This window comes from Coenobita brevimanus, chromosome 49 (genome assembly GCF_032717465.1).
Source record: "Coenobita brevimanus isolate Jiangsu-jjx chromosome 49, ASM3271746v2, whole genome shotgun sequence".
Lineage (NCBI taxonomy): Eukaryota > Metazoa > Arthropoda > Malacostraca > Decapoda > Coenobitidae > Coenobita > Coenobita brevimanus.
The window spans coordinates 21,655,515-21,667,468 of NC_137002.1; the positions used below are offsets into that span (position 1 = coordinate 21,655,515).

Sequence of the window (11,954 nt, forward strand, 5' to 3'; positions counted from 1 at the left end):
AGGGGGGAAGTGAGGGAGGAACAGCACCGGAATTGTCTAAGGTGGAATGCTGCCCATGATGTGATTATGACCCCTGAGAACGTGTTGGCAGGAGAGAAACTGGAGGAAAGAAGGAGGGGAGATTAGAAGAAATGAGGAAGGGAGAAATGACCAGAAGGACAGAGGCACAAAGCAGGGCAAGAGAGATTGAAAGAGAATGGGAAAGTAAAAGAGGAAGTGTGATGGACAGGTGGAAGGGATGATGAACAGAGAGAAGCAGCAAGAGATGAAAATAGAAATACAGAGGAGTAAAGGACTGAGAGAGGAAAGAGGAGAAAGGGACAGCATATCAGGAGAAAGGTAGAGAAGAAATGGAAAGATGAAAGTTGGTATGAGATAGTGTCAGGGTAAGTCACACTGAACCAGGCTTGTTGTCTCAGTTCGGTATCATTGTTTTGTTTCGAAGTTATCATTTGGCTTCGGTTTAGCTTGAATGGTCTGAAAAGATGTTCGAGGCTTTGTGGATTGAGGCTTCTGTAGTCTCAACAGAAGTGTTGTAAGCTGAAGAGATAGCAGTGGTAAGTTAGTACGTTCCAGACTGGCATCAGGACAACTGCCCTCCCAACTGTGTGTTCCCATCCTTTCTAATTTAGAGTAAGTGTTACTTTATTTTTTCTTCTTCGCTTCACTGTTCGTTCTTCCCTTAAACTTACAATATGTGTTGTTATTGTCATACGGTTTAAGAGTGGTTGTGGGTACGTATGTATATTGTGGATTGGTCTTATGCCGTTTGTATACATGTATGTTTTGGCAGTGGGACGCAGTGATGCAGTGATGTAGTGGCGTAGCCTGGACGACTGCCACCTTTGGGAGAGACGCAGTGGCGTAGCTCTGCTGCCCAGGACGACTGACGCCTCTGGGAGGGCAAAGGAGTGTGCCTTCTTCTCCAGTGCCCTGGTGTTTGGGGGTATTGTACTGCTGGCTGCCTGATGAAATCCTGGTGTTTGGAGCCTTGCCAGGACAACGTCGCCTCCGGGAGGGCAAAAGAGTGTGCCCTTCTTCTCCAGTGCCCTGGTGTCTAGGGTATTGTGCTGCTGCCTGCCTGTGGTAACCCTGGAGTTTGGACATTGTTCAGCTTCTGCAGCCATAGTGAATGGTTGTTCCTATACTGTAGTGCGGTGGATCTTATCCAGATGAGCGCGGTCACCCTGGGGATCACCTCGCTCTTCATCTATGTCCCTAATGTGTTTGTGTGTGTGGGTGGGTGGAGTGTGCATATGCAAGTGATTGATAGTTGTCTGGTGAGTTTGTATTGTGGATCTTTTATTATATTATTTTTCCAATTTCTCAAAGTGTTTTAATTTCCCTTGCTGTGGTAATTCCTTGATGGCCAGTTCACTTTCGGTCATTTTCTTTAGACCAGGTCATGATTAGAACCTACACACCTGTCTAATTCACTGTTGTAACAATCATGACCCTGACAATTGGCGCAGTGAGTAGGATGTGACTGGCCTTTAAGGTAGCCTCAGTGGGGTAATTAATTCGCTGTTTTGTCTGTTTTCTACTTTATTTTCTTTTCTTTATTTTTTTTTTTCACATACACTCCTCCTTCCATGATTAGCTTCTAGGGTTTTATAGCATTTTCAGGATGTCTTACATTGCCGAGATATTACGGTTGGGTCAAGACTCGGGACTGTCTTTGGACGAGATTCAGAAGCTCATTAAGCAGGCTGAGGAACGTGAAGAAAGACAGGCTGCGAGGGAAGCTGCTAAGGAAAAGCTCGAGAGAGAAGAGCGTGCGAAACAGCGAGACCACGAGCTTGCTTTGGCTCAGGCTAAAGCTCCAGAACCGGGTGGGTCTGTTCGTCCAAAAGATGATTCAGGAAAGCCCCGGATTCCATATTTTTCAGATGGTGAGGATATGGATACTTATATATCTAGGTCTGAAAAAGTTTCGGCTTTCTATGGGTGGAAGGACGAAGATTTAGCTTTACATCTCGGTTCATATTTGAAGAGCAAAGCATTGAGAATATATGTAGGTTTGCCTTCAGAGGTTTCTAGTAACTATGGTCAGCTTAAACGTGCCTTGTTAAAAGCCTTTCAGGTAGACACAGGCTCCTATCATAGGCAATTTAGGAGCATGAAGGTTCAAGCTGACGAATCCTACCTTCAGTTCCTGTCTAGGCTTGAACTCGTCTTAAAGCGATGGTTGTCACTTTCCGAGGTAGGAGAGTACTATGAATCATTGTTTAACTTTGTTGTCAGAGACCAGTTTTTGAGCAGTTGTTCGCCTGAATTGGGTGTGTTCTTGAAGGAAAAGGGCCAAGTTAATAATTCGGCACTAGCTCAGGCAGCTGATTTGTTTAGGAGTGCCCATATTTCAGACAGACACCTAAGGCCTAGTAAACCAGGTAAGAGTGAGGGTAAAAGTGAGATACTTAGTAAGGGAGTTACTTCTAACAAGGACGATAGTAAGCCCAGTGTTAGTAGGCAGTTTGTCCCAAAGTGTTTCCTTTGTGGAAAAAAAGGTCACAAGAAGCCAGAGTGCCCGGAGCTCTCCACCCCTCATACGTCTCCTAAGGTTAGCTTCGTATTCGAAAGTGAGCCGTCGCCTCCTGGTGCAATCGTGGATCCAAATGGGAAAGTTAACGGTCGTTGTGCTGAAGTTATCTTAGATACTGGTTGTTCAACTGTGCTCATCAACCCCAAGCTGGTCCATAAGAGTGCACGAGGTGGCCCTCGTTGTACAGTGTACGATTTTCTAGGTACACCTAAGCACTTTCCCACAGCTTTGGTTACTATCAAGAGTAAGTTCTTTGAAGGTGAGGTAAGGGCTGTCATAGCCCCTGTTAGGTTTACAGATGTTTTGTTAGGCCTGGTTTCCATGGTAACAGTGCCTCCTTTCACAGTCTGTGACCAGTTGAAGCAGGTGGAGGATAAAGCTGAGGTTTCTGTCACTGTTGTGCAGACCAGAACTGCGGCTAAGAAGCCCTTAACCCGCGGCGTCCCGTCGACGTTCTTTAACGTCCACACGTATTGTCACTGCCAATCCCGTCGACGTACATAAACGCAAAAAAATTGCAAGGTCCCTAATTTGCACAATTTTCAATTTTCGCGAGTGATTTTTGGTACGTGTACATGTGACACCTTCCTCTACAAGATGCCAGGCAGGGACAATGCCTTACCCAGCATGACCTCCCCCCCCCTGCATGCCATTGTCTCAGCAATGCACCTGTTATCAGTGACCTGGCCAGTAAAGCCATGTCATGCCATGGTACGAAATTCAGGGCTAGAGTGATTCCCCAATCAATGACAATGTGGAGGACAAACTTTACATAGCATTAGAGGAAGAAACAGTCAGAAATGATGATCAGGTAATGTGGCAAAAAAAGGTCAGGTATGGTGATGAGTTAGTGAGTGAAACAATGCTTATAATGCCTATATTACTGCTTGAAAACCAATATACTCTCATACTACATGTAAATTTGTACCAAGTAAATAAATGAATACCTTTTATGAGTGGTGTGAAATAGTTATCCTCCCATAGAACTCGTTTTCTTTGGTGCCAGCCTGTTAGAAAACACAGTAAGGTAAGGAGGTACTCCTATCTGTATCAAGTATTTTAAACCTCAGGTGAGCGATTTCTCTATGGATTTTCGATGTTTCTCACCAAATGCAGTGGTTTGAGCAAAAAAAAAAAAAAAAAAATCCAAAAAAGGTCGGGATTGGGGGGAGTCAGTGGTGAAAAAGTGGTCGGGATGGGGCGGGTTAACCAACACACCTTTGCATACTACAGATATGGACATTCCAACCGACAAAGAGTCTTTTCTAAAGGCCCAGCATGAGTGTAGCATGCTGAAGTCTGTGTGGAGCCTACAGCAGAAGGGCCATTCTACTTCTCACCATGGGCATACCGTCAATTACCAGGTATTTGATGGCTTATTATACCAAGTATGTGTTGACAGTAGGGACCCAACAAAAGTAGGAGACAAGCAGCTTCTTGTACCTAAATCATATAGGTTGCAGATACTGAAGCTTGCTTATGATGGACTGCTGTCTGGCCATTTTTCCCATCGTAAGACGGCAGGGAAAGTTTATCAAAAGTTCTTTTTGGCCAGGGATAGGAGCCGATATCGAGAGGTTCTGTAAATCTTGCGGGACGTCAGAAATGAACTCATAAGGGTAGAATAAAACCTGTGCCTATGTCTATGATGCCCCTCGTATGTGAACCATTTTCCAAGGTGGCTGTTGATATCATTGGCCCAATATCTCCAGTGTCCGACAGAGGACACCATTATATTTTAACGGTGATAGACTGTGCTACCAGATTTCCGGAAGCTGTCCCCTTGCAGGAGACAGACACCATTACTGTTGCTGAGAGTTTGGTAGATATATTTTCTAGGGTAGGTATTCCCAAGGAGATACTATCAGACACTGGCCCACAATTCGAATCTGATCTCATGAAAGAGATTAATAAACTTCTCTCCGTAAAAGCTGTGCACTCCAGTCCCTATCTCACTGCATCCAACAGTTGTGTTGAGCGAATGAATGGCACTCTTAAGTCCATGCTACGCAAGGCGTTTACTAATCACCCTGAAGATTGGGACCAGTACATCCCAGAAGTTTTGTTCGCATATAGAGAGATACCCAATGACAGCTTTAAGTTTTCACCTTTTGAGTTGCTGTATGGTCATAATGTTTTGGGTCCCCTTACCATCCTACATGAATTACTCACTAATGAAGAACTTGATCAGGACCTTAGAAATTCCTACCGACACGTTCTCGAGTTGCATCAGAGATTGGAGGAAGCTGCTGAGCTGGCAATTTCCAATTCAAAGATCAGTGCACGAAAATATAGGGAATATTTTGACAAGAAAGCCAAGCCCAGAAGTCTATCTGTTGGAGATGAGGTACTACTTCTGCTACCTAGCAGCCATAATAAGCTAACTATGCAATGGAAGGGACCTTATGAGGTAGTAGAATGTCGTAATAACGTAGATTGTCATTAGAGTTAAGGGTAAGATGAAACTCTTTCATATCAACATGCTAAAGAAATATCACAGGAGAGAGGATGAGAAAGAACAGTCTGGCCTAGTTCAGTCGATTTGCATTGGTCTAATTGAGTTAGATGACACAAGCGAGGGAGAGTTGCTGCTTGTAAATGAAAGCATAGGCGACAAGGTTGAAGAATGTAATATTAACCCTGAACTGTCCCCAGAACAGAAGGTAGAATTGAAAGGGTTGTTAGATCTATACTCTGATGTGCTGTCAGATAAGCCGGGTAAGACTAGCTCCTTTACTCACGAAATTGTTAACATCTTCCGTTCCAGTACATAAGAAACCCTATCCTGTGCCCGATCACTTGAGAGAAGTGATGGAGGAAGAGGTAGCGAAGATGCTAGAGTTAGGTATCATAGAACCGTCCTTTTCCCCATATTGTTCCCCAGTTGTTCTGGTTAAGAAGAAAGGTTACCGGTTGTGTGTTGACTTTAGAGCCCTTAATGACATTACTCTGTTCGATGCGGAACCTATGCCGACTCGCGACGATCACCTCGCGGACTTTGTTGGTGATAAATATATTTCCGAATTAGATCTTTGTAAAGGTTACTGGCAAATTCCATTACACCCAGATTCAAGGGTTCTAACTGCTTTTGAAACTAGCCAAGGGCTTATGCAGTTCACCAGGATGCCTTTTGGACTTAAGACAGCTTGTTCAAGTTTCATTAAGTTGATGCGGAAGGTTCTTAACCCGTCACGTCCCGACCACTTTCGCACCTCTGACACCCCCCAATCCCGATCACTTTTGGAAGAAAATTTTTTTTGGCTAAAACTTCCGCTTATGTTGAGAAACAAAGGAAAATCATAAAAAAAAGGCTTACCGTGGTCCGCAACTGGTCAGAACAGGTGAGGTCCCATGCAACAGGTATCGTATTCTATCATAGAGGTGTGAGGCGCTCACGTTTTCTATGGTAGGTAATTTTGGGAGAAACAACAAACAACACTTCTACATTTATTGAATTTGAACTAATAAACAATAAGAATAACAATATAATGAATTTCAATGACATATATATGAAAAATAAGCATTGTACCTTCGCGTGAGCATAGCGAGTTTGGTCCGATTGGTAAAATGCTATGTGCAAAGTTTCTTGTTTCAGTCAACATATCATTTTTTCTACTTGTATACTACTGTTTCAATGCCATTTTACCATTTTGTACTGTATGTAAATGTTTTCATCTGTTTTCATTCTGACAAGTAGCGTAAGTATAGCACACATGCATACTCAGTGCACTCGCTACGACTCGTATTTCAACATACAACATTGTTTTATGACTTTCATTCATAATATTTTCTTCTTTACATTGAACCTTTCCTCCACCACTGTAAACGTTTTCAATTATTTACATTCATTACGAGGGCATTTAGCGAAATGCTAGCGCATAATCTCGTAGCAAGCACACTCTCTAACACTCGTGTTTCCACTTTTACTTTATTTCTTCAATCCCAATATACTTTACCACTTACATTACACCCATTTACACCCTATTCTGCACTATATATATTTACTGACATTTATCCTAGTGAGCGTCAGAATATCACATGAAAATACCCTCGCAATGAATGTTTCGACCAACATAATACTCATACACTTACATACTAATATTCCACTTATATTACACCAGTGTTCACTTGTAGACTCCTATTTACATATTTACGGGCCTTATTTATTCAACTGAGCATCTGAATATCGCATCAAAATACCCTCGCAAGGTATGTTTCCACTTAGAAATTACTCATACACTTACATACTAATATTCCACTTATATTACACTCGTGTTCACTTGTAGACTTCTATTTACATATTCACGGGCCTTATTTATTCCACTGAGCGTCTGAATATCGCATCAAAATACCCTCGCAAGGTATGTTTCCACTTAGATAACATTCATACACTTGCATAATAATTTTCCACTTATATTACACCCGTTTTCACTTCCATACTATTATTTACAGATCTACAGGCCTTATAATTACACTGAGCGTCTGTTTGTGGCATTTATTTCAGAGTATCAGCGTCCTATCGCATTCACACCTTATCAGAAGTGCAGGAGCATGTGAAACTCACTGAAACATGGGTGAATACACAGACCCACGTCACATTGAACACACTCAAAGCGGGTGTCCTTTCTCTGAGTGGTGGGTCTCACGCGGGAATTGCTACACACGTGACACCTGCGTTGGGGCCTTGGTCTATTTGCTTGGGGAGGTATGGGAGTGGGGAAATGGCGGGCGGATAATCTCAGGGGAGGGTGGGCACCTGGGGCCGTGCGGGTGCGGTGTTGGGGCCTTTCAACCGCATATCTTGCAACAATCTCTCGTGTCAGCTCCCTCACAAACCCTTCAAAGGTTTCCTGAACTCCTGTTGTCATGGCGTGAAGGTGGTGGCAATTCAGGGCAGTAATGTCAAGCAGGTGAAAGAATAGTTTTTTGTACCACTTCATCGTGGTCCTGGCACACTCGACAGTGGATATCATGGAGTCTGACTGGTCCACCAGTCGCATGTTGATATTATAATCAAGCACAAACTCGGGTTTCCATACGTGGCACCTGTTCTCGCTCTGATAATCTACCGACTCTGTACGGTGCATCAAGGGGCGGTGAACCATGGACAAGAGGCGGACTTCTCCATTGTGGTTCCACACTGTTGCAAGGATATTGTTTGCCTGGAAGAAGACAACCTCATTCCTGTCAAGTTTCTGCCCCATCTTGACCATGTGACGCCGGTTCACCTTGACGGTCCCACAGATTCCCGTGTCATGCCTGTGTAGATATCGAGCGAGAAGAGGGCTAGTGTACCAGTTGTCAAGGTAAAGGACGTGACCACGATGAAGATAGTCTTCTATCATTGTCTTTACCACTGCTCCCGACAGACCAATACTCTGATCTTCTATTATGTCTGTCTGTGCATTGGTATACAAGACTGTGTCTTCCACATACCCAGTCCTCCAGTCACACATAACAAAGATCTTAAACCCAAAACGGTGCCTTTTGCTGGGTATGTACTGCCGAAATGAAATATTGCCTCTCCACAACACGAGACTCTCGTCTATGACGAGGTCTCTATAGGGATAAAATGAGGAACGGAATGCCTGCCTTAGGTGATCAAAAACCAACCTAATTTGCCTCATCTTATCTGTGTCATTAGCATTTGCATGATCATCAGCATCATAGAAATGGAGGCGGCTTAGAATTTGCTGAAACCAATTACGGCTCATTACTTGGCCAAATATTGGTGTAAGCATAATAGGATCCCTTGTCCAGTATGCAGGAATTCGGTTCTTCCGTACAATACCCATCAAAAGTACCAAGGCCAAAAACAAAAACATTTCTGCAAGGGAGACTGGGTAATCATAAAGGACAGAATGCCTGCTCCTTGTGCCCTGTCTTTCACTCTCACGGCGCTGGCTGTTAGCGAACTGGTTTGTTTGTTCCACTATTTCCTCCACAAAAGCCTCACTGAAGAAAAGGTGGAAAAAATCCAGCCTGGTTGAATTAAGGTGAATACCGGGAGCAATGCATCCAGCACGCCCCTGCTCAGTGAATGGGTGAATGAGGGGAGTAAAATCACTCCCATCCTCCCAATTCCAAGACACAAAATCCTCGTTCCGATCATCCCCATCCTCGCCTTCATCAGGGTGGGGAGGAGATGATGGTGGGGGAGATTGGGGAAGAGAAGTGTGTAGGGCTCCCCGACTCGCACTCCTCTTCCCTCAGCCTTTACCCTTCCCCTTTCCCTTACCCTTACGGCCTTGGGGAACATCAGGGGGCTGTGGGGAGGAAGCCCGGGAATATTGGGGAGCATAAGATGTGCTGGGGAGTGGCTCCTCCTCACCTCCCTGCTCCATCACCACACCACGTGATTCACCACCCATCCTCACTTCCCTGTCTCACACCACCACGTGACTCACTCCCTCCACTCTCACTCTCCACACTCCTCCCAACACTTTCCCTTTCACTCCCCACTCCCTCAATGCCACTTCCGCCATCCCCAAACAAAACACTTGGCCCATACCTGTTAGAACGATGTGGCATGCGCTCTGGGCCGCGATGAGTAATAACCTCTCGGCCGTACCACGTGGCAGCACGTCCCACGGCTCTGTCCTCGTCCTTGTCCTCGTCCTCGAAGCATGATAAGTAACATAGCACCACTTCCTGGGGGACGGGACTTCCTCATCACTGCTGCTGCTTTCCACATCCTCTGGTTGGACATAATCTTTGTCCATCTCCTCGTCATCGAGTGGCGAATCACTATTGCCAGTAAAGGCATCCAGGGCAGCTTGAATTTCCTCCTCCAAGAGACCTCTATACGTCATGTCTGAGCAGGACCGTTGCTAACAGGTGAGTGACCGAGCCGCAGGTGAGCGCGGGTCGCGCAGGGTCACCAAGTGTCCCTGCCTGGTGGCAAGTAGGGGAAGGTCGTGCGATGCTACGTACCAAAAATCTTGCGCGAATTTTGAAAATTGTGGAAATTATGCAACTTGCAACTGCAAAACGTACCAGTACGTCGATGGGACTGGCAAATGCAAAATGTTGCAACATATCAATACATTGACGGGACGTCTCGGGTTAAGGGCCTGCAGCTCACATGCTGCAATTTTGATAATGTGGTCATTCACAGTAAAGATTGGCAGAACCACATGAGTGAACTTCGGAACGTCCTGACCGTCTCCGTGAGCATGGGCTTACTGCCGGGCCAAAGAAGTGCTTCCTAGGGTACAGTTGTATTAATTATCTTGGGTATTCTTTAGGGAATAATACCATTAAGCCCCAGGAAGGTAAGGTTGATGCTATTCAGAATATTAATCTCCCTAAAACTAAGTCTCGGTTAAGATCATTCCTTGGGTCCATTAATTTTTATAGGAAGTTCATCCCTATTGCTTCTACTCTTACGGGCCCTCTATCGAACATGTTGAAGAAAAATAGTCCTAATAATCTTCCTTGGACTCCAAGTTTGGAGGAGAAGTTTTTTGAGTTGAGAGAGGCCCTGACTAGAGAACCTATCCTAATTTTGCCGGACCGTACCAAGACCTTTTTCCTTAGAACAGATGCAAGTAATGAAGGGTTGGGTGCAGTTTTACTTCAAGAAGCTGGTGGAGTGTTGAAGCCGGTTTCCTATGCAAGCCGGAAGTTACTAGATCGAGAGAAGAGGTATTCTACGATAGAGAAGGAGTGCTTAGCAGTTGTGTGGGCATTAAAGTATTTTGATTTCTATCTGAAAGGTAAGAAATTTATCCTACAAACTGACCATCAGCCCCTGACCTACATTCGTAATATGCAGAATTCGAATGGGAGATTGAGATGGACATTGGCATTGCAACCATATGAGTTTGACATCGAGTATATACCTGGGGAAGACAATGTCATAGCTGGTGTGTTAAGTAGGCCGTGACAGGCTGTAGAGGAACTATATCCTAAGTGAGTGTGACTATACCCTGTGTTGCGTGCTTATATTAAGTTTAATATAAGTTTGATTGGGGGGATGTGTCAGGGTAAGTCACACTGAACCAGTCTTGATTTCTCAGTTCGGTATCGTTGTTTTGTTTAGAAGTTATCATTTGGCTTCGGTTTAGCTTGAATGGTCTGAAAAGATGTTCGAGGCTTTGTGGATTGAGGCTTCTGTAGTCTCAACAGAAGTGTTGTAAGCTGAAGGGATAGCAGTGGTGAGTTAGTACTTTCCAGACTGGCGTCAGGACAACTGCCCTCTCAACTGTGTGTTCCCATCCTTTCTAACTTAGAGTAAGTGTTACTTTATTTTTTCTTCACTTCACTGTTCGTTCTTCCCTTAAACTTACAATACGTGTTGTTATTGTCATACGGTTTAAGAGTGGTTGTGGATACGTATGTATATTGTGGATTAGTCTTGTGCCATTTGTATATATATGTTTTGGCAGTGGGATGCAGTGATGTACTGGCGTAGCACTGTTAGCCTGGATGACTGCCACCTTTGGGAGAGACGCAGTGGCGTAGCTCTGCTGCCCAGGACAACTGACGCCTCTGGGAGGGCAAAGGAGTGTGCCTTCTTCTCCAGTGCCCTGGTGTTTGGGGTATTGTACTGCTGGCTGCCTGTTGAAATCCTGGTGTTTGGAGCCTTGCCAGGACAACACCGCCTCCGGGAAGGCAAAGGAGTGTGCCCTTCTTCTCCAGTGCCCTGGTGTCTAGGGTATTGTGCTGCTGCCTGCCTGTGGTAACCCTGGAGTTTGGACATTGTTCAGCTTCTGCAGCCATAGTGAATGGTTGTTCCTATACTGTAGTGCAGTGGATCCTATCCAGATGAGCACGGTCACCCTGGGGATCACCTCGCTCTTCATCTATGTCCCTAATGTGTTTGTGTGTGTGGGTGGGTGGAGTGTGCATGTGCAAGTGATTGATAGTTGTCTGGTGAGTTTGTATTGTGGATCTTTTATTACATTATTTTTCTAATTTCTCAAAGTGTTTTAATTTCCCTTGCTGTGGTAATTCCTTGATGGCCAGTTCAATTTCGGTCATTTTCTTTAGACTAGGTCATGATTAGAACCTACACACCTGCCTAGTTCACTGTTGTAACAATCATGACTCTGACAGATAGGAGTGAGAGCTGATTCAGGGAGAGAGTAGCTGAAGAAAGAGGAGTGAAGGAAAATTACTGTGTACTGTCACCTATCACTCTACCTATAGCTAGACGCCTTAATGCCGAAAGCAGTAGTCACAATCAATCGCCTCCATGTCACCTTGCCTATCGCCATCACATCTCCAGTTCATAACTCTTAACTCCTTTCTCATATACCTTTTCGCCCAATTATCTTCGGTCTCCCACTCCTCCTAGCCGATACCAGTTCTTAAATTTTCTCCACATGGCCAAACCATCTCAATGTACAGGTGCTCACAAAGGAACTGAGACACCGCCTTGAGTCCAGGCGCACAAGAGCTGTATCAT

At 44.7% G+C, this 11,954-nt stretch overlaps 1 protein-coding gene across 1 annotated transcript; it reads left to right on the forward strand.

Annotated features, from left to right (window-relative positions):
- The first annotated feature begins 1,627 nt into the window (after nt 1-1,627).
- Nucleotides 1,628-11,229, forward strand: LOC145399551 (uncharacterized). Its single transcript, XM_080272149.1, has 4 exons — nt 1,628-2,806; nt 4,221-4,889; nt 9,380-9,442; nt 10,933-11,229. Exons 1-4 carry the CDS (start codon nt 1,628-1,630, stop codon nt 11,227-11,229), a joined length of 2,208 nt encoding a protein of 735 aa, XP_080128275.1.
- The last annotated feature ends 725 nt before the right edge of the window (nt 11,230-11,954 follow it).

Excerpts from the sequence above, each read along its gene's own strand:
- LOC145399551 (XM_080272149.1), top strand. The coding sequence starts at position 1,628 with ATGTCTTACATTGCCGAGATATTACGGTTGGGTCAAGACTCGGGACTG. Across the intron at positions 2,807-4,220 it reads GTAAGTTCTTTGAAGGTGAG|GTGGCTGTTGATATCATTGG; the intron begins GTAAGGGCTGTC and ends CCATTTTCCAAG. Across the intron at positions 9,443-10,932 it reads CCAAGTGTCCCTGCCTGGTG|TGGGATGCAGTGATGTACTG; the intron begins GCAAGTAGGGGA and ends ATGTTTTGGCAG.